At 37.5% G+C, this 25,638-nt stretch overlaps 1 protein-coding gene across 8 annotated transcripts in view; it reads right to left on the bottom strand.

The window, feature by feature from the left end:
- The window catches only part of NR2C2 (nuclear receptor subfamily 2 group C member 2), a 97,984-nt gene that overhangs the window by 69,589 nt on the left and 2,757 nt on the right, over positions 1 to 25,638 (bottom strand). For 3 of the 8 annotated variants that reach the window (XM_077857724.1, XM_077857726.1, XM_077857725.1), the window contains exons 2-4: positions 17,822 to 17,861; positions 17,393 to 17,498; positions 14,868 to 14,951 (exon numbers count right to left, since the gene is read on the bottom strand). The exons of 2 other annotated variants lie outside the window; for them this stretch is intronic. In XM_077857724.1, the coding sequence (XP_077713850.1) occupies positions 14,868 to 14,927 (60 nt within the window). In that variant the 5' untranslated portion in view covers positions 14,928 to 14,951; positions 17,393 to 17,498; positions 17,822 to 17,861. The remainder of the gene's footprint in view (positions 1 to 14,867; positions 14,952 to 17,392; positions 17,499 to 17,821; positions 17,862 to 25,638) is intronic. 3 more of the 8 variants (XM_077857727.1, XM_077857728.1, XM_077857729.1) reach the window with 2 other exon arrangements.

Raw genomic sequence — 25,638 nt, 5'->3', positions numbered from 1 at the left:
GAATGAACTACTGATACACATAAAACATGGATAAGTCTGGAAATGATGCTGAATTAAAGAAGCCAGACAATAGAGTACACACTGTATGATTTCCTTCATAGAAAATTCTAAAAGGTGCATATCAATCTAAAACAATAGGAAGATAATCACTGCTGTCTGGAAGTGGATAGGGCTAGAGCTCTACTCAAGATAGCAGAGTTAAATTAATTTAAAAAAAAAGAAATAAAGGAACTAAAAGAAACAAAAGAACTTGGATAAAACAGCAACTATGTAAGAAACAAAGAAAACTAAAAAGAGCAAAAAAAAACTGCAATTAACACCCTCAGATAAACAGGACAAGCTATTGCATTCCTTGAGACAATAAAAAGCTGCCATACTGTTCCATCTGGTTCTCCCCGCCCCTGAGGCAGGTTACAGCAGCTCGGCGGCCCAGCCTGGCAAAGGCTCAGTCTGCTTGCCCCTGCCAGCCAGGAAGCCCAAAAGGTCAGCTCCACTAGAGGGGCTCCACTAGAGGGGCGGAGCTACAGGACCCCCGGGGATCAGGGAGGTTATCAGCTAAACCCACAGTGGAAACGAAGCCAAAAGGCCAGGAAAGCATAAACTTTCAGAAAAAAGGTGCAGAAAGGGGGAAAAAAGAGGAGCAAAGGGAGAAGTATCTAACCAGGAAACAAAAGACGGTTTTCCCATAGAAAACAGAGAAACTAAAAATGAAAACAGTCCAGCCTCTGATGAAGCAGGAGAGGCCAACTCCGATTAATACCATATAACTCATCTTATCAGGGGTCCGTCTCCCTTCTTGTACAACCCAGAGGAATATTTTTATCAACTATTTTGCAGACACAAGTGTCTTCAGTAGCTCTAGTAATGCTTTTAAGAAAGGAATCCCACCTCATCTTATTTTTAAAGTGTAAATGACTTTTTTTTAAAAGGTAAAATTGCTTGCTTTCTTGCCCATTCATTCATTCATTCATTCATTCAACCAGAAAAGTGAGATGTTGAATGTGCAAGGCTTTTAAGTGTCAGCTTAACCTTCCACAGATGGGAGGTAGTTTTTATATATCTTATTACACAAAACACACTGAATGGCAATGTGGAGTTACACCTGTATATTTACTATTCCTTGAACATTTTACCCTTACTTCTGTTCCCATGTTGTTTTCATTAGAATTGTTTTCTAAAGAAAACTCTTTGATCTTGGCTCTCCCTGTCAGAACCACTTGTACCCTGAAACATCTTTGGGTAGTGCTAGTCCAGTTTCCCTGGTAACTTTGTTAATATGCTGTGAAAGATTGAAAATGTATGTATATGACATTAAATTGCGAATTAGTGGGATTTATGATGTAACATCTTATCAACATTTGAAGATACTGGTACTTGATATCCTTTTAAAGAAAATTTACTTTCAAATTTTAAGCTGGAACAACTGCTTAGAAAAGAATCTGGCTTTTTAGATATTCAGTACATATCTTAAGAACTGTGTACTAATTGAAATATCTGAATACTGATCTTTAAAACAAACTGAAAAAAAGTTGAAGGAACAGTACAACAGCAGCAGCAGGAGGAGCTGGGGTGTTTACTTTTTTTTTTTTTTTTTTTGCTACGAATAGATTTACTATGTGCCATGTTTTACATGTATTAACTCATTTAATTCTCACAGTAATCTTCTATAAAGTAAATATAAACATTAACCCCATTTGACAAGTGAAAAACTGGCACAGCAAAATTAAATGACATGCTCAGGCAATTGATAAAGGCTGAAGACAGATGTAAATCAGGAACTATTCCTAAAGTAGGCATGGTTGGAAATAGAAAAGATAAGTAATTGGAATTTGGATCTCTTAGTTCAAGAGATCCAAAATCTAATTAATTAGTTCTAGAAAGAGACTAGAAAAATTCTGAGGGAAGAAATTATCTGAGAACTAGCATACAACAACTTCCTAGGGACACCTGGGTGGCTCAGTTGGTTAATTCGGCTCAAGTTATGATCTCAGAATCCTGGGATGGAGCCCCAAGTTGGGCCCCCTGCTCAGTGGGGAGTCTGCTTCTTTCTCTCCTTCTGCCCTCCACTCATGCTTATTATTCTCTAATAAATCTTAAAAAACAAACAACAAAAAACTAAAACAACAATTTCCTAGATTGAAAGGACTTTCTGAGTACCAGTACTATATATGAAAGGGTAAGTATAAAAAAAAAAAAAGGGTAAGTATACTAAATAAAAGATAATGTAAAATTTCAGAACAACAGGGATGAAGAAAAAAATCTTAACAGGGGTAGAGGGGAGTATAAAAGCAAGGGAGAATGAAAGAGAAAGAAACAGAGAGAAAAGGAGGGGGAGGGAGAGAGAGGTCACCTACAAGGATCAAGAGTACAAACAGCCTTCTCAAAACCAACACTCCAAACTAGAAGACAATAAAATGATGCCTCAAATTCTGAAGTAAAATTATTTTCTAAAAACTTATATTTCTATTCCTAGTCAAACTATCAATCATGTGGGTGTAAATGAGACATGTTTAGATATATGACCCTTGCACATGCAGCAGTTAAGAGCATCAACTCCAGTTGAAAATCTACGTTTAATTTTGATTCCTTCAGTATTTAACTAATAGCCTACAGCCAACCCAAAGCCTCAATGATAACATAAACAGCTAATTAACATATTTTATATGTTGTATGTATTATATATACTATTCTTACAACAAAGTAAGCTAGAAAAAATAACATGTTATTAAGAAAATCATAAGGAAGGGGGTGCCTGGCTGGTTCATTTGGAAGAGGATGTGACTCTTGATCTTAGAGTTGGGAGTTTGAGCCCCATGGTGATGTATAGAGATTACTTGAAAAAAAACAAAACCTTAAAAAATAAAAAAATATTTAAAAAAAATCAAGAGAAAATACATTTACAGTACTGTATTTATTGGAAAAAAAAAAATCTGCCTAAGTGGACCTGATCAGTTCAAGGGTCAACTGTGTAAGATCTAAAAAGAATTCACCTCTGATATACTCATTCCTAGGAAGCTACTGGGGCATATTATTTCCATTTTTTTTAAAGAAAAAAACCATGGAGCTAAGGAAACAAAGACTCCAAAACAAGAGAGAAGTCAAGAATGACAGCTGTGCAGCAGGCCCAAAAAGCAATCAGTAAGTACTGCAGCAGGTCAGAGGGCTTTAGAAGGAATGTTTTTATTTAAAAAAAAAAAAAAAAAAAAAAGGGAAACTGAAAATTCCTGTGATGTATTTGTATGGAAAACAGGGTTTTACAATTTATTGGAGACACTAGGAAATATTTGTACTAGTGTCATAATTGGGTAACAGAACATTAGTTAATGCAAAGAGGATATATAATTTAACGAGAGAATGAAGGGAAGAGAGATGGGAATGGGAGGTGCTGAATGAAAACTAAAATCCCTTCATCCATATTGGTAAGTCAAAAAATATCTAATCCTAGAAATGAAAGTAGAAACATTACTACTGATTTTGCAGAAATAAAATGGATTGTAAATGAGTACTATGAATAACTGCATGCCAACAACCTGGGCAACTTGGATGAAATGGATAAATTCCTACAATCACACAACCCTATCAACTTTGAATCATGAAGAAATAGAAAATGTGAACAGATCTATAACTAATCAGAAGAATAATTAAGCAATGCCCCCTCAAGAAATAAATAAATAACAATAAAATAAATAACATAAAAAAGCCCTGGACCAGTCCTGGTGAATTCTAGTAAACATTTAAAGGAGAATTAACAACAATCATTCTCAAAATCTTCCAAAAAACTGTAGAGTAAGGAATAATCCCAAACTCATTCTATGAGGCTAGCGTTAGACACTACAAGAAAAGTAAACAGCTCAGTATCCCTTATGAATACCAATGCAAAATTCCTCAACAAAAACTCCTATAACAAAATGGTACCAAATAGATATTAGCAGCATGGTAAAAAATACTCCACATCATGACCAAATGGGATTTATTTCTGTAATGCAAGGATGGTCTGACATACAAAAATTAATCAATGCAATACACTGCATTAACAGAATGAAAGAGAAAAAACACATGATAATCTCAACTGATAGAGACAAAGCATTTGACAAGATTAAACATTCCTTCACAATAAGAACATCCAGCAAAGCAGGAACAGAAGGAAACTATCTTAATATAATTAAGGTCAAATGTGAAAAAACTCACAGCTAATATAATATTCTGTGATCAAACACTGAAAAATTTTCCTCCAAGATCAGGAAGACAAGGATGTCTTCCCTCACTTCTACTAAATTATATTGGAAGTTCTGGCCAGAGCGGTTAAGCAAGAAAAATAAACATAAGGCACCCACATAGGAAAAAAGTAAGTAAAATTATCTCTATTCACAGATGACATGATCTTCCCCATAGAAAATCCGAAAGGTTACAGACACACACAAACTGTTAGAACTAATAATTCACTAAACTTGGAAGATACAAAATCAACACATAAAAATCAGTTGCATTTCTATATACTAACAATGAACAATGATAAAAGGAAATTAAGAAAACAATTCTATTAGCATAAAAGAACAAAATGCTTAAAAATAAACTTACCCAAGGAAGTAAAAGACTTAAACATTAAAAACTACAAAATACAGCTGAAAGAAATTAAATACATAAATAAATGGAAGACATTTTTAAGATGCCAATACTACCCAAAACCATTTACAGATTCAAGGTAATCCCTATGAGATTCAAATTTCAACAATGTTTTTTATAGAAATAGAAAAACCTACCCTAACTTTCATACGGAATGTTAAGGGACCCATATAGCTAAAACAGTCTCGAAAAATCAGAACAAAGTTTAGGGTCTCACACTTCCTGACTCCAAAACTTACTGCAAAGCTAAGGTAATCAATTCTGTATGGTAGTGGGATAAAAACAAACATACAGACTAGTGGAACAGAACAGAGAACTCAGATCCTTGAGGATATTATGCTACAACTAAGCCAGTTACAAAAAGACAAGTTCCTTATGATTCCACTTATGTGAAATTCCACTTATATGAAGTATAAAAAATAGTCAAATTCATAGAAAGAATGATGGCTGCCAGGGGCTGGGGAGAAGGAAAATGGATAGTTGTTTAGTGGAGTTTAAGTTTTATAGAGTTTAGGTTTCATAAAGTAAAAAGTTGTGGAGCTCTACTGCATAACAATGTAAATATACTTAACACGGTGGTAAATTTTATGTTATATGGTTTTTACCATAATTAAAAAAAATAGACAACCCAAAAATAAATACTTGACTATATCAAATGATTTTCAAAAAGAATGCTAAGACCATTCAGTGGGGGGAAAGGACAGTTTTTTTCAACAAATGGTGCCAAGAAAATTGGATATCCACTAATGGAAGAATGAAGTTAAACCCTTACATTATTCCATATACAAATGGATCATAACCTAAGAAGAGCCAAAACTATGGAACTCTTAGTAAAAATAGGGGAAAAGCAGGACACTGAATTCGGCAACAATATCATGGATAAAACACCAAAGGCACAGGCAACAAAAGAAAAAAAATGGATAAAGCTGAACTTCATCAAAACTAAAAGCTTTTTTTGCATCAAAGGGCACTACTAAGAGAATGAAAACACAACTCAAGAATGGGAGAAACTATCTGTAAAGCTTATCTCTGATGAGTTTTATTACTCAGAATATGTAAAGAATTCCTACAATGGGGCACCTGGGTGGCTTAGTAGTTGAGCATCTGCCTGCTCAGAGTATGATCTCAAGGTCTTAGGATCAAGTCCCAAATCAGGCTCCCTGCAGGGACCCTGCTTCTCCCTCTGCCTATGTCTCTGCCTCTCTCTGGGTCTCTCATGAATGAATAAAATCTTTAAAAAAAAAAAAAAAAAAAAAGAACTCCTACAATTAATAAGAACAAAACAACTCCATTAAAAAATGGGCAAAGGTCTTGAATAAAGAGGATCTCTAAAGCTGATATACAAACGGCCAATAACCACATGAAAAACTTCAACATCACTGATTATTTGGGATATGTAAATCAAAACCAAAATGAAATATCATTTCATACTCATTACGATGGCAATTATAAAAAAGAAAGCAGAAAATACCAAGTGTTTGGGAGAATGGGGAGAGATTGGAACCCTGTGCACTGTATAGAAATACAAAATGGTGCAGCTGCTAAGGAAAAGAGTATGGTGGTTCTTCAACAAATTAAACAGAGAATTACCATATGATCCAGCAATTCCACTTCTGGGTATGTACCCACCAAAACTGAAATCATGGATTTGAAGAGGTATTTGTACACACATATTCATAGCTGCATGATTCATAGTAGCCTAGAGGTGGATGCAATCCAAGTGTTCAAGGATGGATGAACTGATAAACAAAATGTAATATATATACACAATGGAGTATTTTTCAGCCTTTTTAAAAAAGGAAGATGAGACACCTAGATGGCTCAGCGGTTAAGCGTCTGCCTTCAGCTCAGGGGGTGTTCCTGGGACCCAGGATCGAGTCCCACATCAGGCTCCTAGAAGGATGCCTGCTTCTTCCTCTGCCTGTGTCTCTGCCTCTCTCTCTCTCTGTGTCTCTCATGAATAAATAATTAAAATCTTTAAAAAAAATTTAAAAATTTTAAAAATTATCTTTTTTTTTTTTTTAAGATTTTAATTATTTATTCATGAGAGACACAGAGAGAGAGGCAGAGGCACAGGCAGAGGGAGAAGCAGGCTCCATGCAGGGAGCCTGATGCGGGACTCAATCCCCAGACTCCAGGGTCATGCCCTGGGCTGAAGGCAGGCGTTAAACTGCTGAGCCACCCAAGGATCCCCTAATTTTTTTTTAAAGTAACCTATGCCCAACATAGAATTTGTGCTCATTGTCCTGAGATTAACAGATGCATGTTCTACCAACTGAGCCAGTCAGGCACCCCTAAAAAGGATATAACATGAATGAACTTTGAGGATATTATAGTAAATGAAACAAGCCTATCAAGGAGGACATATATTGTATGATTCTACTTATATGAGGTACCTAGAGTAGTCAAATTCATAGAGAAAAAATAGTGGTTGCTGAGGCAAAGGCAGGGAGGGAATGGCAGATAGTGTTAAGGAGTACAGAGCTTCTGTGAAGATAAAGTTCTGGAGATGGATAGTGGTGATGGTTGCAGAATAATGTGAATGCGAACTTAAATACCACAGAACTGGACACTAAAAAATGGTTATAATGATGAGTTTGATATTTTACTACAACACAGAACAGAAAAACTTCTCATAAAGGACAGTATCTTACACTGATTAAAAAAACACAAAAAAGGGCAGGGAAAGCCTATTTTTAGAAATAAGGAGTTAAATACCAGAAGAAATCAAATTGAGAGAGGGAGACTTAAGGTTATTTTTAGAAATAAGGCGTTAAATACCAGAAGAAATCAAATTGAGAGAGGGAGACTTAGGGTTAGGAAGGGGTAGAGGTGGTTCAGGAGCCTGCTGTTTCCTATTTCAAGCTGAACTTAGTGTTGGCCAACTTTCAAATCTATGTATATGTACTACATGTTGACATGAAAATTAAACCTTAAATGTCCCGTTTGTAAGATGCAAGAATAACAGAATTTAATGTAATGAGTTGGTCTTTTGAGGACACTGGAAACTTGAAACCTGAGCAATGACTTTGCTTTTCCTACTTGAGGGTGTAGCTTTGCCAATACAGAGTTTTATTCAATAACTGGGAGAGCTATGTGTTTTTAAACATTTCCTTACATGGAAGTGTTGTTTTCTCCAATGGTGATGCAAGCCCTGCTGATAAAAAGAAATAATGGGGTCGTAGGAATTTGGCTGTCCTGTGGTGACAGGACCTTCCTATTCAAAGAGCATCTGATGGCCTCTGAGAGCCCCTGAGACAGCCCGGGGCCCAGGAAAAGCCTTGCCAAGATCTGTGAAGCCACCTCCCTTCCACTGGGTAAACACACTCAACTTACAGTTTGGGTGCATGAATGGTCTCTTTCTGCCAACCAGTAAGTAACTCAAAATGCTCCAGCAAGTTAACTCCTAAATTTCTCTGGCTCAAAATATTGAATTAAAAAGTGTCTTTATTACATGTAGGCAATATGAAGAAATACAGAGTCTCTGTGTTTGTGTGTTTTATATTTCCAGCTATAGAAGGAAATCTTAAATGCTTAGAAAATACTGAAGCTCTTTCAAAACTCCATTTATTCAATATATGAAAAATAAAACTAATGCTACTGTTAGATCTGATTCAATTTTCCACTGCTAAAATTACAAATTCTCAACTGTCAACTATTCCTTTAAAAAAAAAATAACCATATCAAGGGTGCCCGAATGGCTCAGTTGATTGTCTGACTCTTTGATATCGGCTCAGGTCATCCCAGGGTTGTAGGATCAAGCCCCCAAGTTGGGCCCTGCGCTCAGCATGGAGTCGCATGGAGTCTGCTTGTCCCTCTTCCTCTGCTCCTCCCCTCTCATCTCTCTCTAAAATCAATCAATCAACCAACCTTAAAAATTAACCATATTACTCTTTATCAAGTTTCATAGTCAACTTCATAGCACAAAGATTTTGCAGAAGCTTGAATTTAGCCACCCTTCTGACACTCTGATCATGGAATCAATAATTATGTTGAACTGTTTAAATAAGAGAGTTACAATTTAAACTTGGAAAATAAAGTATAAAGACAATTGCCTATAACCTGGAAAACTAAAAACACTACTAGTATTTAGGATATTTTTAAAAAATGAACTTACTGGACAGTAATTAAAGGCCTGGGTTCTAATGTCACTTACATACAGGTTTGAAACCTGGCAAAGTAATCCCATCTTTCTACCTCTCAGTTTCCTCTTATTTAAAGTGGGGAAAGTGGGACACCTGGGTGGCTCAGTGTTTGAGCATCTGTCTGCCTTCAGCTTGGGGCATGATTCCAGGGTTCTGAGATCGAGTCATTCCCTCTTCGCACCTTTGCGGGGAGCCTGCTTCTCCTGCCTGTGTCTCTGCCCCTTTCTGAGGAAGGGAGGTAGGGAGAGACGGAGAAGGGAAGGGAGGAAGGGAGGAAGGGAGGAAGGAAAGTCATACTTTCCTTGTAGTGTTAATGGCACTATTGAATGAGATGACAAGCTTAGCATAATACTTGACACACTGTAGTATCACAGTACATGGAAATATTTGGTATAAATATTTTACAAAATTGGAATCAAACTGTATATATGTTTTTTTTTAATGCATAGTTTATTGTGTATGTAAATCTTCCTTTACTATTTTGGAAAGTACCTAATTCTAATTAGTAAGTGAAACTTGTCACACACCCCTTAGGTTTCTGCCCCCCCCCCCCCATTTCTTTTTATTCTTTTATCTTGGAAAATACTTTCTAACTTTGGCAGTGGCATCTGGTTGCTTATGCACTATTTTTTTTTAAGTTTTATTTTTTTTTAAAGATCTTATGTATTTGACAGAGGGAGAGCACAAGCAGGGGGAGCAGTAAAGGAGAAGCAGGCTCCCCACTGAGCAGTAAGCCCAACTCAGGGCTCAATCCCAGGACCCTGGGGTCATGATCAGAGCTAAAGGCAGCTGCTTAACCAAATGAGCCACTCAGGTGCCCCAAAGAGTTTTATTTTTATTATTATTTTTAAAAGATTTAATTTATTTATTTGAGAAAGAGAGAGCACAAGTAGGGATCGGGGAGGGAGAGAGGGAGAGGGAGAGGGAAAAGTAGATTCCCCACTAAGCAGGGAGCCTGATGCTGGGCTTGATTCCAGACCTGAGACAAAGGCAGACGCTTAACTGACTGAAACACCCAGGCACCCCTAAAAAGTTTTATTGAGATATAAGTCACCTATCATAAAATCTACACATGTAAAGTATACAATTAAGTAGTTTTTAGCATATTCACAGATATATGCAACGATCACCACACTCAATTTTAGAACATTTCATTACCTCAGAAAGAAATCTCTTTAGGTATCACCTCCAATACAAAGCCCTAACCAACCACTAATCTAGATTCCATTTCTGTAGATTTCTCTATTCTGGACATTTCATATGAATGGAATAATATACTATGTGGTGTTTTGTGACTGGCTTCTTCACTTAACGTCAAGGTTCACCCATGCTGTAACATTAGTCAGTACCTCATTACTTTTTATGGTTGAATAATATTCTATGTATACAACATACTTTGTTAACCATTTGTCAGGTGATAGATGTTGGCTGTTTCTACCTTTTGGCCACTTTTAATAACACTGCTATAAGTACTCGTGCATAAGTTTTTGTGTGGACATGTTTTCATTTCTCTTGGGTATATAGCTGACCCTTGAACAATATAGGTTTGAACTGCATGGTTCACTTGTGCACAGATTATTTTCTATAAATACTTTGGCAAAGTTTTTGGAGATTTGTGACAATTTGAAAAAACTCAGAGATGAAATGAATAGCCTAGAAATACTGAAAAAAAAAAAAAAAAGAGAGACAAACTCCGGTACTATTGTAAACATACAGTATTTAATACACATAAATATATGCTAACTGTTTATGTTGTTGGTAGACTTCTAGGCAATATAGTAGGTTATTAGTAGTTAAGTTCTGGGGAGTCAAAGTTATACACAGATTTTTGGTTGTATAGTAGTTGGCACCCCAACCTCAGTGTTATTCAAGGGTCAACAGTACACCTATGAATGGAATTGCTGGGTCATGTGGTAACTCTATGTTTAATTTTTTTTTTTTTTAGATTTTATTTATTTATTCATGAGAGAGAGAGAGAGACATAGGCAGATGGAGAAGCAGGCTCTATGTACAGAGCCTGATGTAGGACTTGATCCCAGGACTCCAGGATCATGCCCTGAGCTGAAGGCAGACGCTTAACCGCCGAGCCACCCAGGTGTCCCTATGTTTAACTTTTAGAGGAACAGCCAGACTGTTTTCTAAAGTGGCTGTATCATTTCACATTCCCATCAGCAATGTAGGAAGTTTCCAATTTTCCACATCCTCACCAACACTTGCTACCTGACTTTTTATTTCTAGTCATTCTAGTGGGTGCAAAATGGTATTTCATTAGTTTTACTTAGAGTGGAAATTAATGAACGGACAATTCAAAAACAATCAAGAAAAATCAATGAAACCAAAAAGTAGTTCTTTGAAAAGATCAACAAACTGAGATAACTTAAGTTAGGCTGATCAAGAAAAAGAAAGATTAAAAATTACTAGAATCAGAAATGAATGAAAAGAAATTGCTACTGAATTTAGAGAAATAAAAAGGATTATAAAGGAATTCTGTACATAATTGTATGCCAACATATTATCACTTAGATGAAATGAGTAAATTCTCAAAAAGACACAAACTACTAACCTAAGAGTAAACAAACAATATAAATAGACCTATAACAAGTGAAAAAGACTGAATTAGTAACCAAAAAACTATCGTCAAAGAAAAGCCCAAGTCCAGATGGCTTCACTCCTGAATTCTACCACATATTTAAAAAAGAATTAACACTAATTCTTCATAAACAATTCCAGAAAACAGAGAGGTCGCACAATTTGCAGGTGGCAGGGCCAGGATTCAAATCTAGGCTATCTGACTCTATATACTCTTGACCACTATATTAAACTGCCTCTCTGAATAATCGAATAAATTTGAGAACATCATAAGACATCAAGTTGTTACTTTGTATTATCTGACTTTCATAGTTTACCTTAGTATTTATGACTAATCTGGTCTAGAGAGAACAAAGTTGATCTGGGGACCTGAGAGAAAATCATTTATACGATGGACATTGTTGCTTTATCTCATTCATGGAGCAAAAGCATGGTACCTACTAAAGCTCCTTATACATTTTTAATTCCATGACTTCTCACAACAATGCCATAAGATAGACAGGTTAACTATTATTACTCCCATTTTCTAGATGAGGAAACTGAGGAGCAAGGTGGTCACCCAGATAGCATATGGCGGAGCCTGAATTTAAATTCCAATCTGGGGGTCCTTGGGGGCTCAGTTGGTTAAGTGTCTGCCTTCATTCCACTAAGGTCATGACCCCAGGGGTCTGGTTCTATCTCTGCTCCTGCCCCTGCTTTTGCTCTCTCTCTTGTTCATTTTCTCTCTCAAATAAAATCTTAAAGAAAAAAAAAAAAAATCCCAATCTGTCTGGTCCCTGCAGATCTTCTTTTCTACTATGGAAAGCCTGCCTGTCTTTGTGTATCCTCTCCTCTGGCATGGCCTGTCTCATGCTTGACCTCCTTGATTAAGAGCTCTTGGTAAGCAGACACCCTGGCCTGTTATTTACCTGTGTGCCCTCACTGGTAGACAGGCAGAGAACGGGTGTGTTCCTTCACTGTCTGCTGGCTGAATAAACAACTATCCAAAAAGTGACTTAATAACTCCTCAATTTAGATACTTCATTCCCATTCAATTACTACTTAGCATTGAAGTGATAAACTGCAGGCTCTCTTACTCTTGTAGCCCATTTAATATTACATATGTAGTTATTATATGTAGTTTACTAAACTCAAAATTTCCAAAAAACAAGAATTTTAAAGAACATACACTTATCCCTTGAATTAAAAGCAAGGAAATCTAGGGAATATTTTAAATAAGGTTACTTTTACACTCCTAATTAAGAATGCCTTCTATTATTTTGGAAGTATTCTAAAAATGCACTCGTTATGGGAAACAATAGTTAACAACAGTTAACAATAGTCTTCTAAAAATGCACTTGTCATGGGAAACAATAATATACACTAAGTTAATATGTGATATTCCATTTCCTGAATGAAATAAGATAATTTGGCAGAAAATTTTAGCTAGCAAACTTTCTGACTGCATATACAAACTTAGATTAACCTATAAATTACTATAGATTACTACAAGAAGTTCCTATACTAATCTCTTCTAAAGAATTAATGAGGACCTCTTAGGGCAGTGATGCATCAGTTTCCAAGTTAGCGTTAACTGAAAACTGTATCAAATGAAAAATAACCCTAACTCTTAAACCAACAATGATTTCCAAGGTAATTATTCCTACCACAAACTAAAGCAACACATAAACACAAGCACCTTAAACTTAATACTTTCACAGCTCTGAAAACCCTTTCAAAAATATGATTAAAAAATTTATGAAATCTGGGATCCCTGGGTGGCACAGCGGTTTGGCGCCTGCCTTTGGCCCAGGGCGTGATCCCGGAGACCCGGGATCGAATCCCACATCGGGCTCCCGGTGCATGGAGCCTGCTTCTCCCTCTGCCTGTGTCTCTGCCTCCCTCTCTCTCTCTCTGTAACTATCATAAAAAAAAAAAAAAAAAAAAAAAAATTTATGAAATCTATCTACTTCCATCTTCAGTTAATATTAATCATTATTTGCTGGGGGAAGGAGGTGATTAGTTAAACTATTGCCTTAAAATTAATGGTTGATCCAAAATTTGGAAAATCTACTCACGACTTTTATTGGTTTAAATTGGCATGTTGGGATCCCTGGGTGGCTCAGCGGTTTGGAGCCTGCCTTTGGCTCAGGGCGTGATCCTGGAGTCCCAGATCGGGTCCCACATCGGGCTCCTTGCATGAAACCTGCTCTTCCTGCCTGTGTCTCTGCACCCCCCCGCCCCCCACCATCTCTCTCTCTCTATGTCTCTCATAAATAAAATCTCAAAAAAAAAAAACAAAAAACTGGCATGTCATGTTCTTATCTTTTTAAATTCTTTCTTTAAATGCTCACTTTTTGGGGTAAACTTGCATTTTTGCCTTAGAAATACAAGTACCGGTTCAAAAGTACAAAAGTGAATGCTTCTAATGGTTCCTGGTTACAGTATGATGCAAGATTTATTGGAGGAACTTTGGAAGAAGTGAAATCGAACTAGGTGTACCCGTGACCAATTACTTCTGTCTTTGAGTCTTGGTTTCCTCGCCTATAAAATGGGAATAATGATCATACCAACTTCATGTGGTTCTTGTGAAGAATACAGCCCTTGCATCGGCCCAGGATGGAGTGAAAAGATCTGGTCTTAATTTCTTCCTTTACACCTCAAGGTGCCTGAACATACTAGCTATGTATGACTGACCTTTTTTGCCTCTTTTCAACCTTACATAGGTTTCTGACTTAGGGTGCCCTCCCCAGCATCAGCTGCAGAGTTCCTCATCCCACTGCTTTGGGTCTGTCTGACAAATGCTTGATATTCAAAACACTCTCTAGGATTACCTTCCTCACATGGAGTTTTATTTCTCACCCTGATTTATAATTACTCCTTAAACAGGCTGAGGTCACTAAAGGAGGTCCAATGGCTCATTTACCTCCATTTTTCTCAATACCTACCCAAATCACTAGCACAAGGTAGTTGGTCAATAATAACTGCAAAATGCACAGAACTGGGCTTTCCACCATGCCACAGTATTAACAAAGTATCAAATGTGCAAGAAACTAAGAGCCTTGGAGTTAAAACTATAATCATTTAAGGTGAACATTTCTATTTTCATCTATTTTTTAAAAAGATTTTTAAAAGGTTTTTATTTATTTGAGAGAGAGAAAGAACAGAGGGTGAGGGAGAAGCAGGCTCCCCAGTGAGCAAGGAACCCAAAACAGGGCTTGATCCCAGGACCCTGGTATCATGACCTGAGCCAAAGACCGACGCTTAACTGACTGAGCCACCCATACATCCCAAGGTGAACTTGTTAAACGTTGCCTTACTGTATGCAGCTACGCCACCCTACTCATGCAAAGAAACATTAGGAGTAAATGTTCTTGTCATTTTTATTTTTTCTTTGATGGCAGCATCCTGCTTTGGATTTGGATGACATGCTGACTTCATTGGGACTATTTTCAAACAACAGAGCACACTGATTTACTTTTCCTTTCAAAAGCAAGGGTGCCAGCTATTGTGCTAGCCCCTGTCACTCACCTCAGCCACCTGCTGGGTCCCCACTCTGTGCTGAACCAGCCCCTCCATATTTGTAGCCATGGTGAAGCAAGATCATTAGAGAACCTGTTTGGAAAGATGCAGCAACTTCTATCAGGTAGGGAGAAACCAGGCTACTTGAAAAATATCAGAAATCAAAATTCATCTTTGGTACTGCTGTGCAGATTTTGCCCTCTATAGAAGACACAGCTACAAGGCCACGCATATCTGGATATGCTGCACCAGATTCTTCAATTACAGGTACCAAAATTAATTAGCAGAAACATTTCAATTTGGAAACAAGACTTCCCCTGGTAAACAGATAAAGATGACTTTGGAACTTTAATTACCAGGTCTCTTGGGTTGTAACAGCTTGGTTCACCTCTCAGGGAGGTGGGAATCACACCTTTTTGGATATCTCCCTGTCACAGTATGCTGGAAGAGAAGGTGGCTATCTGAGAAAGGTGTGAGATCAATGTTAGATCCAGAGCACTAGATTGCTATCACCAACTCTACTACTGTTACCAGTAGCTATGTGAGAGGCAACACCCTGCCCAGGTGCTATCACACCTCACTCATAGGTTGAAAGGCAAACACCAGCACTAACCAAGAAAATAAGTAGACTGCTTTACTAAAGTGGGCTAAAAACATGGAATCCATAAATTTATCGATTTATATTTTGAAGTCCTCACTAAATTAGAAAACCAGATAATTCAGCTATTAATAGAAAAAATAGTGTCATCGTTTGTAAAAATTTTTTAAAATCTAAAACCCCAAAAGTGTACTAGTTTCCTGGGTGAGGATCTCTTGAATGCAAGCACTCTTACTGCAACAGATTCCATGTCTCTTCAGATCTAAATACACAGCTTCACTGAATAGTCCCTAAACCCCTTCCAATAACTCTTCCACAAAGAATCCAGGATAAAGGGATTCCGCTTTGGACTTAGTTCCTGGACAAATCAGAAAGACTTTATTACTGACGGCACAGGTGAATACGAGAAAAAAAGTTCTGGTGAATACGAGAAAAAAAGTTCTGGTATAATTTATTTCCAGCAAACATGTAAAAACTAATAGTACTACCAAGTGTGTAATATACACAAATGCATACACAGTTGCTTGGCCCTTCTTCGATCATAAACTAGACAGTGAAATTTTACAAAACACTTTCCTGTAGTTCTTACCTAAAGTATTACACTTAAAAGCACTGATCTCTATGAAACTTTTTCACTGGTAACTTTTCAATTATTCTATCTACAATTAGATAGCCATATCTATTTACATAATTCCCCTTTCGATTATTTTATTGCCAAAATGGCAGTGAGGAAGAAATGGAGGCATGAAACTGTGATTGATAAATATAAAAGAACTGGCCCCTGACTCCAAGGAGTCGAAATCTTTTAAGAGCATGTACTGTATCACTTGCTACAATGATTCCAGATCACCAGTGTCAGTGATTCAAAAAACCACTCTGGTCTTTTCCCCAGTTACAGTTTGGTTCCAACTAACAGAAATGGAAGAAAAAAAGTATCACTTCATAGATACCAGAAAAGTTTACTGACAGAAAAAACAATTATTCCATGCTAAAGGTCTAGAGTTCTAATCTTTTTTCTCAAAACAGTAAACAAGAACTAAGAAATCAAATGGGTAGACAGCCAATAGATATTTTATATTAAGAAATAAAATCTAAACATGCAGCTGCAACTTTTAATTATAGCACTTTTAGGTAATGTTAGCATTTGTGTTGCTGTCATTAACTGCAGTTTGCTGTAAAAAATATATGAATTTTATTTAATATTATAAAAATATTCTTAGGGAAATATTGAATAGTATAGAAATAAAATAATACTAGAAAGGTATAGGGCAGCCCGGTTGGCTCAGCGGTTTAACGCCGCCTTCAGCCCAGGGCGTGATCCTGGAGACCCAGGATCGAGTCCCACATCAGGCTCCCTGCATGGAGCTTCTCCCTCTGCCTATGTCTCTGCCTCTCGCTCTGTGTCTCTCATGAATAAATAAATAAAATAAGTTGCACTTTTATGTTTTATTTATGAAAATCCTGTTCTACCTCAGGGTCTTAAGTATAATTTTAATTATTTTTTATGCATGTTTAAGAGTTTTGTCCCTGTCCCTCACATTTAAGGCCTTGGTCTATGTGCAAATTGATTCTTGAGTTTGATGAGGAATAAGGATCCAATTAATTTTCTTCCTGTGTGGATAATCAATTTTCCAGCACCATTTCTGAACAATCTATCCTTTTCCCTACTAATCTATATTGCCACCTCTGCCCTATTTCAGGCTTCCATGTATGTGTAGCTACAATTTTAAGTTCTCTATTCTGTTCCACTACTGTTCTACTTCTCTTTCTCCATGCTACTACCATTATCTGATTACTGCTGCTTTACAAGAACAGTTGTGCTCATTGTTAGGGCAAGTGGCTCCCCTTGCTCTCTTCTCCACACTCCAACTTCCTGGACCATCTCAAGCACTCAACACCAGAGCAGCAACCTTTCTTTACATATTTGAATTCTTACAATTCTTGATCTCACTGTTGGCTTTCTCCCTCCAAAGCAACTTCAGGCATCATCAACAGCAGCTTTCGAAGCTGCTTAAAAATGAACAAGGAGAAATGTGCACCTTCTGGAAAAACAAGCAGAAACAAAGAGTGAGAATAAGAGTGGGGAGAGAAAATGAAAGAGAAACTATGAAAAGCAAGTGCTTTCAATAAAGATTTAAATCCAATGAGAGCAGGTACGAGAGTTATTTCAGAAAATTATTTTCCATTTCATAATTTTTGAAAATATGTTGTCACAAACCATATTCTATCCTCACATATAAATTAGAAAGACAGAGGCTTCTTCTTCCAGGATATTAAAATATAAGAGAAGTGAGGGAAAACATTTAACTCAAGTGCACCAAGGGAAAAAAAAAAAGATAATGTCAGAGGGTAATAAGACTCTCACCTGAGAGCTTCTCTTACTGCTACCGCAGCCATAGGCAGTCCTAGAGACAGAAAGATCACAGTGAGAAGGAAGGGTAGAGAGTTTTGGAAAGGGTACTGGGCACTGGTTGTCAATTAGGGGTGTCTCCCTAGAATGAGAAGCTCCAGGGGATAGTCAGTGGTATCCACATGTAGCTTGAAAAACCATATTGACTAGCACAATATAATTTTGCACTTGATCTGAAAAAAGAGAACAATCTATTGTTTTGATACTATAAACTGGACAAAGCATTAACAATTCTTGGCTGGTGGAGCTGATAGTAAGCATAATACTGACAATAACACTTACTGAGTGGTTACTATACTCCAGGGACTGTAGGAATAACCATGGTGGACAAAGTACTAAAGTAGCACTTGGTACAGAAACCTGAGGTCTTCAAATGCTGGTGCTTGACCCACTCAGCTCCTTAACCCTTGAAGACTGCCCACATGCACAATAATGCTTCTGAAAAGAGACTGATTCATTGCCAAAAGAGCTAGAAAAACAAGTATCTTAAGTAAAAAAAACCTGCGACAGAGTATTTTCCTACGATGGTTTTAAACTAATGAAATTCAAGACCATCAAACCTTTTAAAGCAATTGCTGTGAACTAGGCAATGAACTGAGAATTAATACTATAGCAAGAAGGGTAAGAAAAAGGGGCAGCCCCGGTGGCTCAGTGGTTTAGTGCTGCCTTCAGCCCAGGGCCTGATCCTGGAGGCCGGGGACTGAGTCCCATGTCAGGCTCCCTGCATGGAGCTTGCTTCTCCCTCTCCCTGTGTCTTTGCCTCTCTCTCTCTCTCTGTGTCTCTCATGAATAAATAAATAAAATCTTAAAAAAATAAGAAAAACGAGGAGGAGGAGAAAGCCCTTGTCCCTGAAGAAAGTAAGAAGGGATCTGTAAAAACTATGCAATGTAAATATTACAATGAATGCCCAAAGGAAAAAGCTTCTCCCTCTGCCTGTGGGAGCCATTGAGTTTCATAAGAGAGGAGCTACTTAGACTGGGCCTTTGAAGGAAGAATGGAAATTTAGCAAGCAAAGAACAGGATGATAGGGAGAGAGTTCTAAGCAGAGGGCACAGCTCGTACAAACCAGCAGGTATGAAGGAAATGGCAAATGTGAAGAGCAGCAGACCATCAGATGGGGAACTGCTGGAAAGGTCAGGGGCAGAGAGAGCCTGATAGAGTTGACATTGGAAAACCACCAGAGGTTTGTCAGAGAAATGAAGCGATCACATCTGGATCTTCAAAAAATCCCTTTGGGCAGCAGTGTAGGGATGGAAAAGGAGAGACTGTATGTGGGAAGGCAGTTAGAAAGTGGTGGCAAGAAAGACTAGGAATGAACGCAGGGTCCTACACTTAACTAGAACAGTGAGTTTTTCTTGTACAGCACACTAATAACCACAGGGCACGACATATAAAACTGCGGTACAGAACACAGAACAATGGAAGTAAAACTATTATCGACTGGCCTGCTGCAGTGGTAGGTTTTAGAATATAAATCCTTTCAAATACAAGTAGAGCAATATCACTCTTTTAACAACAACAACAAAAAATGGAGAATACAATGGTGACTCTGAATCAACTCTTCTGGGGTCACAAAAAGTATACAGCTGACCAAATCTAGCAACCGAGATTTTTTTAGTCAAGAACCCACTGTAGTGAAGACTGTGCTTTGACTGGAACACCTGAATTGCCAGATCAGTTGCCAGGATGGGCCAGCTACACCCTCCACAGGTGCAGGTTTATGAGCCAGGGTCTCAAATAACAATAAACAAGTCCCGGGACAAGGAAACTGTCTTCACTGACAGGAATGAGTGAGCTTGCCGGGCCCGGCACAGTAACTGATTCACATCATCCATATTTATGTAGCGTGTGGCCCATGATAATATAACATTCAAAATAGCTCGTCTTGATATTTTCCCATTTAAACAAATATACTGGGTTTTTGAGGCTCTGACACTAAGTTGATCTGAAACCGTATTGCATGAGTTTATTGTGAAGGTTTAAGATCAGATCTTAAATATGTATGTCAAGAGCCTAACAGCGTGCCTGGTGCAGAGTAGACATGCAATAAATACATGGTAGCTACCATTGGTATAAAGAAATGGTAACACTTTTACTTTCTCAAAGAAATCTGAATGCAAAAATTCAAACTGAATAATGTGTATTATAACTAGGAATAGGTGTCATATTTTGACGTAAGACCCACACGTAAAATATGCTCACATAACACTTGTAATTCATTATTAAATTATTCAACTGGGCAAAATGAAAGGCTTGAATTAGGATAAATCTCACAAATATTCAAAAATAAGGCAATAAGTATTTGCAAAATACTACTGGGTATAGAATTTCTTGATAGGTACAAGGTATTCAGTTTAAGTTTTATTATGCTGTGATTGTCAGAAGTCTTTTTATATTCACGGGAAAATAAAAATTGAACAATCTGGATTGCCTAAGAAAGAATTAAAAAATAAGAAATACATAGGTGAAGACTTGAAATCCTATATCAAGACTTGAAATCAGGAAGTGGTAATCAAGTGGCAATTTGAGTATAATGTAAATAAATGTTCATTGACAGAAAAAATGCTCACAGGGATGCCTCAAGTTCAGATATACATTCTTTAAAAAAAATCATTATTTGAGAGTGAGAGAGTGAGTGTGTGGGGGGAGGGGGAGAGGGTAGAGGTAGAGGGAGAGTCTTAAGCAGACGCCACACTAAGGGGGGAGCCCAATACTGGCTCCATGTCAAGACTCAGATCATGACCTGAGCCAAAACCAAGAGTCAGATGCCTAATACCACTGAGCCACCCAAGAGTCCCCAGATATATAACATTTTATCAGAAACCCCAACATTATTTAGACTCAAGGATTATTCAGCTTCTGGGCCAGATGACTTCTACCCTCCACAGGAAACTTCTCTCTTTCATGTTACAAATCTAGACTGTAAGAAAGGCGCAGCAATGGTGTGATGGTGCTGGGGAAGTGAGGTGAGGAATGAGGAAGTGAGGTCGGGAAGAGAAGTGATTCTCACCTATATGGAGTTCCTATTCTATTGGAGCAGCACTACAATTTTCTGTATGAGACTCTCCCTAAAAAATCATGTACACTGTGGGTGATTTCCTCCCTTACCAAGAGTCCAAGTGTAAAGGTGATATACACTCTTAGTCTGAACCATCTGAATCATAGATAGAAGGAAGAAGGAAAGCAGGATAGATTTCCTGAGCATCTACTATGTGTCTTACATCAAAGTATCATTTAATCCTTAACATACCGTCTCAGTATTATAAGCTCCACCAATATTGACAGAAAAAACAGACTTTTAATCAACTTGTTTCAAGTCTTCCAGTTAGTAAGAGATAGACTCAGGATTTTAAGGCCTCTGCCTCTAAAATCACAATATCCCCTCTCTACCACAGTTTCCTTCAAAATAGTTTCCCAGAAAACAGAAGCCAAGAGGAGCGAATTTTAAAAAGTGACGGACCAGTTAATTATCTAAGGGAACAAACTGCTTATATCAATAAGCTAGATCACTTAATAACTCATTTATATAACCACTAATTCCAAAATATGTGATTTATGTTCAGGATAGATCACCAAAATTTATGACCTAGCTCAACTCAGGTAGTAACATAATAGTTCTTTTGGAACTTGAACACACTTTTCTCTTAAAATTTTACCTTCTTAACAACTACATTGATTAAAATAATGAGGATAACTTTGCCACCTCGAAGTAAAAATTTTTACTAAAGCACAATTGCAAGTAAAAAGTGCACAAATCATAAATGAAACAGCCCAGTGAATTTACACCAAGTGAACACACATATACAAACCATTCACATCAGAAAACATTACCAGCACCCTAAGTTTCCTTTGTTATCCCATCATTGTCATTTACTTCCCCCCGTTTTTTAAATCGTGGATTAGTTTTGCTCGTTTGTGAGCTCTAATACATTTTTTGTGTCTGGTTTCTTCTGCTCATTATTTTTGTGATAAACATGAACAGTTAATCCATTCTCATTGTTGTATAGTATTCCATTATATGACTTTGCCATAATTTATTTACCCATTCTATAGCTGATGAACATTCAGATTGCTTCTAGTTTAGAGTGCTCACACCTAATGCTCCTATGATGCACTTTCTTGTACATGCCTTTTGATGCAATGCCATTTCTTCTATATTTCAAAATTTTCCTATTTAAAAAAAACTGTATTTTCCTTAAGAAATGTTATAAATTTAAAATTTCAAAAATCTGTATTGTATTAAATAATTCAAGTAATATATTCTTTTTTTTTAAGTAGGTTTTATACCCAGCATGGAGCCCAACATGGGGCTTGAACTGACGACCCTAAGATCAAGACCTGAGTAGAGATCAAGAGTGAGCCATTCAGAAACCCCCCAAAATATACTCTAATTACCAGTCTTTTCAGCCAAGTGCTGGCATATACTTTGCAATATATGCTTTTTTTTTTTTTTTTTTTTTTTTTTTTTTGCAATATATGCTTTTAACCTTGGTGAAAGGTGATTTTTCAAGAATTCCAGGCTATTCACTTAATCTAGAAAAAAGATGCATTATTGCAGAAAACAGTGGAGCAGGGGGAGAGAAAAAAAATGAGGACAATACAAATGACATTTCTGAAATGTTTCATAAATTATACAATAATTCAAGTTCAATAAATACTACTGGGACAAATGCATCATGAAGCCTGCTGGCATTGTGTGTCTTCTCAAGAGTCATCCTATCATTGTTGAGTATCTTTCTCAGCCAAGACCTGCTTGACTCACAGAGGCAGGCAGTAATTGGAGTTCTTGAGGTTGCAGGTGTGAGCAGCCAGGTAAGAAACTATTGTTTTTTTTTTCTGCATAGCTTCTATCAATACATGGACGACAATAAAGCAAATAAGGTGGGGGTGCTGGCATGGCTCAGCCGGCTGAGTGCTTGGTTTCGGCTCAGTTCATGATCTCAGGGTCCTAGAATGGAGCCCCATATTGGGCTCTGCGCTCAGCACAGAGTCTGTTAGTCTCTCTTCCTTTGCTCCTCTTCCTTTCCCTGGGTCATGTGCATCTGTGCATGACCACAATCTCCCTCTAAAATAAATAAATAAAATCTTAAAAAGTAATAGTAACAAAGGCAAATAGGTGGCTCCAGTAAAACCATGAATGCTTCAAGTTTGAGTCTATTCTCACAAGCCTCTCATTTCTCTTGCTAACCATCAGTAGTATTCACACCATTTTCTAGGCCCCAACACCTCTCATATTACTAATCCAAACAGGAGAGTGATATACTTGTTTATGCTTGAAATGAAACTTCTCTCTACAACAATATTAACATTTCCAGGAATCAGAATCTTTGGGGTTACTGTCAGTAGTTAAGAAATAAAAGGTTTTACCTATTAAAACTTCAAGCCTCTTCTAGAGGAAGAGATAATTTTTATTGACTCTAGACATTACACTTTGCCCCTGAGGTTGGCTTTCATCATTATAGGCTACCTGGAGTCTAGGGGCACATCAAGAAAGGATAGTTGAGCGTCTGAGCTAGCCTATTCCTTCCCCATCTTAATTCACCTCCTGTCCTTCTAGTCTAAGACTCTCAGATGCCAGGGGCATGAATCTGCTCATACTGTCCTAACAGTGCCCTATGCCAGTGCTTTGATATGGGCATTCATCTTCTCTGTCCAGTCCCCGTCATCATCATTAAAAGCTATTCTAGCTGAATTGCTGTTCCCAAGCAGTCCTGCCATTTGGCCCAGAGCTCCTGCTGCTTAAAACTCTCTAGCACTCAGGGCACTGAAGAGAGCATGGGAAGCAGGTGGCAGCAGTATGACAAGGGATGTGGGGACGGGATGGCAGGATGGGAGGAAATTATTAAAAAAAAAAAGAAAAAAAATCAAACATTATTTAAGCTCCTAACAACCAGCAATGAAGTAAAAAGAGATGAACTAATTCTGGCTGGGGAGCTTTGCATCAGGTGTGAGGCTGGGCTTGATGAGCTCTAAGACGAATTCCTTTACACATTCTTCCTAAGTGGTATTGATTAAAGGGGACCAGTATCTGCTTTAGTAGGTGTTTTGGGACTAAAGAGGCATTTAGCACCAAGGTAAGAGAACTCAAAAAATAAAAATACCAAATGAGAGCCCTCCAGACATCACACTCAGCCAGATACATGAGGCCAGTGATTTAGTGCTATGACTGAGAGGGAACTACTCTACACAGGCCCACCTACTTTGTTCTCTAAGTCATTTGGACAACTGGCCCCTACTCCTGGTCCCAATCTGTGTTGGCTCATCCCTCCTTATATTACAAGTGGGGAATGTAGAAGTCTCTCAAAGGTTACCCACTCAAGGTTCCAGACACAGATGCTGCACTGTCACTTGACTTCTTGGAAACAAATCTTAAAACTTCCCACAAGTCTTCATACAGTGAAGGTGATATTACATAGGGTTATTACATAGGGTTTTTCTTCTTTCTATGAAGGCATGTTCCAGCAAAACTTCAAAATCATCATAAATACAACCATTCAAGGCAATAAATAAGTAATTTAATGATATATAGCTTTTTCATTAAACTATCAGTTCTTCGCTTACCCTGAGTGATTGGTTCAAGGAATCAAGTGTTGAACTGAACAATTAACGCCAAAAAATCCTTGAATGGGACAGAAAAGAAACATCCAAAAATAAAGAATTAAATAAAAATGTTACAAAAATGTCCCATTTACCAGGCTTTCCAGGAGAAGCTTGAGACATGCTTTGCAAAAATCTGCTTTTAACCTTGGTAAACCAATTAAAAGGTGATTTTCAGTAACTCCACTGCATGAATCAATTTATCATCGGAAATATAAACATTTAAATTTAAAATATTCTTTCAACTCCCAACTCCTTGCAAACCCACTAAAGTCTTCTGTTCTTTGATCTTCTGTAATAGAGAAACAAACACCAGCAATTTTAATTTCGAGAAAATTACACAGGTGCTTTGTTTCTTCCCTTAAAAGAAATGACACGATATTTGGGTTATTTATAAATGAGTTCCATATGAACTAGATTTAATTTATAATTCAATTGTTAAATCATCTCTATATCTTTAAAAAAAAAAAAACAAACATCACATAAGTGGGTAAAAAGGAATTAATCAGAGTTATTTTATTCCTATTTACACCTTCAGGCAGAGCCAGATCTGTGAGGGACTAATTTGTAAATTCATCCAAATACTGAAACAGACATTTTATTGCTGACACTGCTATCTGAATTGCCAAGCAAGCCCACAAAAAAGGCACCATTAAAGAGCAGCAACTTAGTAAACAGTAATATAAGTTACCAACAATTCATTCACTTAATAGTATCAGACACTCTGCTCTACTAAGTCCTTGAAATAAAATGAGTGAAATGACTCCTGCTCTCTCAAAGCTTATAGTATTGTAAAGAACAGACATCAATCAATCACGTAATGGAGTGTAATTAAAAAGTGAAAAAAACTTACAAGGAAAAAAGAACACGATGTAAAGTAAAAGAATCTGATCTAGGCAAACAGGCTTCAGAGAGGGCTTCCCTGAGGAAGTGATGCTTGAGTTGAGAGCCGTAGGACTAGGGTATGGGGAGAGGCTTGTGGGGGAAAGGTCAGGCCAAGGGAAGAAGAGCATGAGAAAGGGCCTGGGGTAAAGATAAGTCACACCCTCAGGGAAGTAGAAGCTAGCCATTCTGTTTAGAGTACAGGCAGCTAGGGGTACAGGGATAAGAAAATGATAAGCTTTAGAAAGCTCTTAAAATAGGAAGCAGGAAAACGGCCTGTACTGTAACATGG

The sequence above is a fragment of the Canis aureus genome, chromosome 19 (assembly GCF_053574225.1).
Source record: "Canis aureus isolate CA01 chromosome 19, VMU_Caureus_v.1.0, whole genome shotgun sequence".
Lineage (NCBI taxonomy): Eukaryota > Metazoa > Chordata > Mammalia > Carnivora > Canidae > Canis > Canis aureus.
This window is presented reverse-complemented; position numbering and strand designations above follow the sequence as displayed.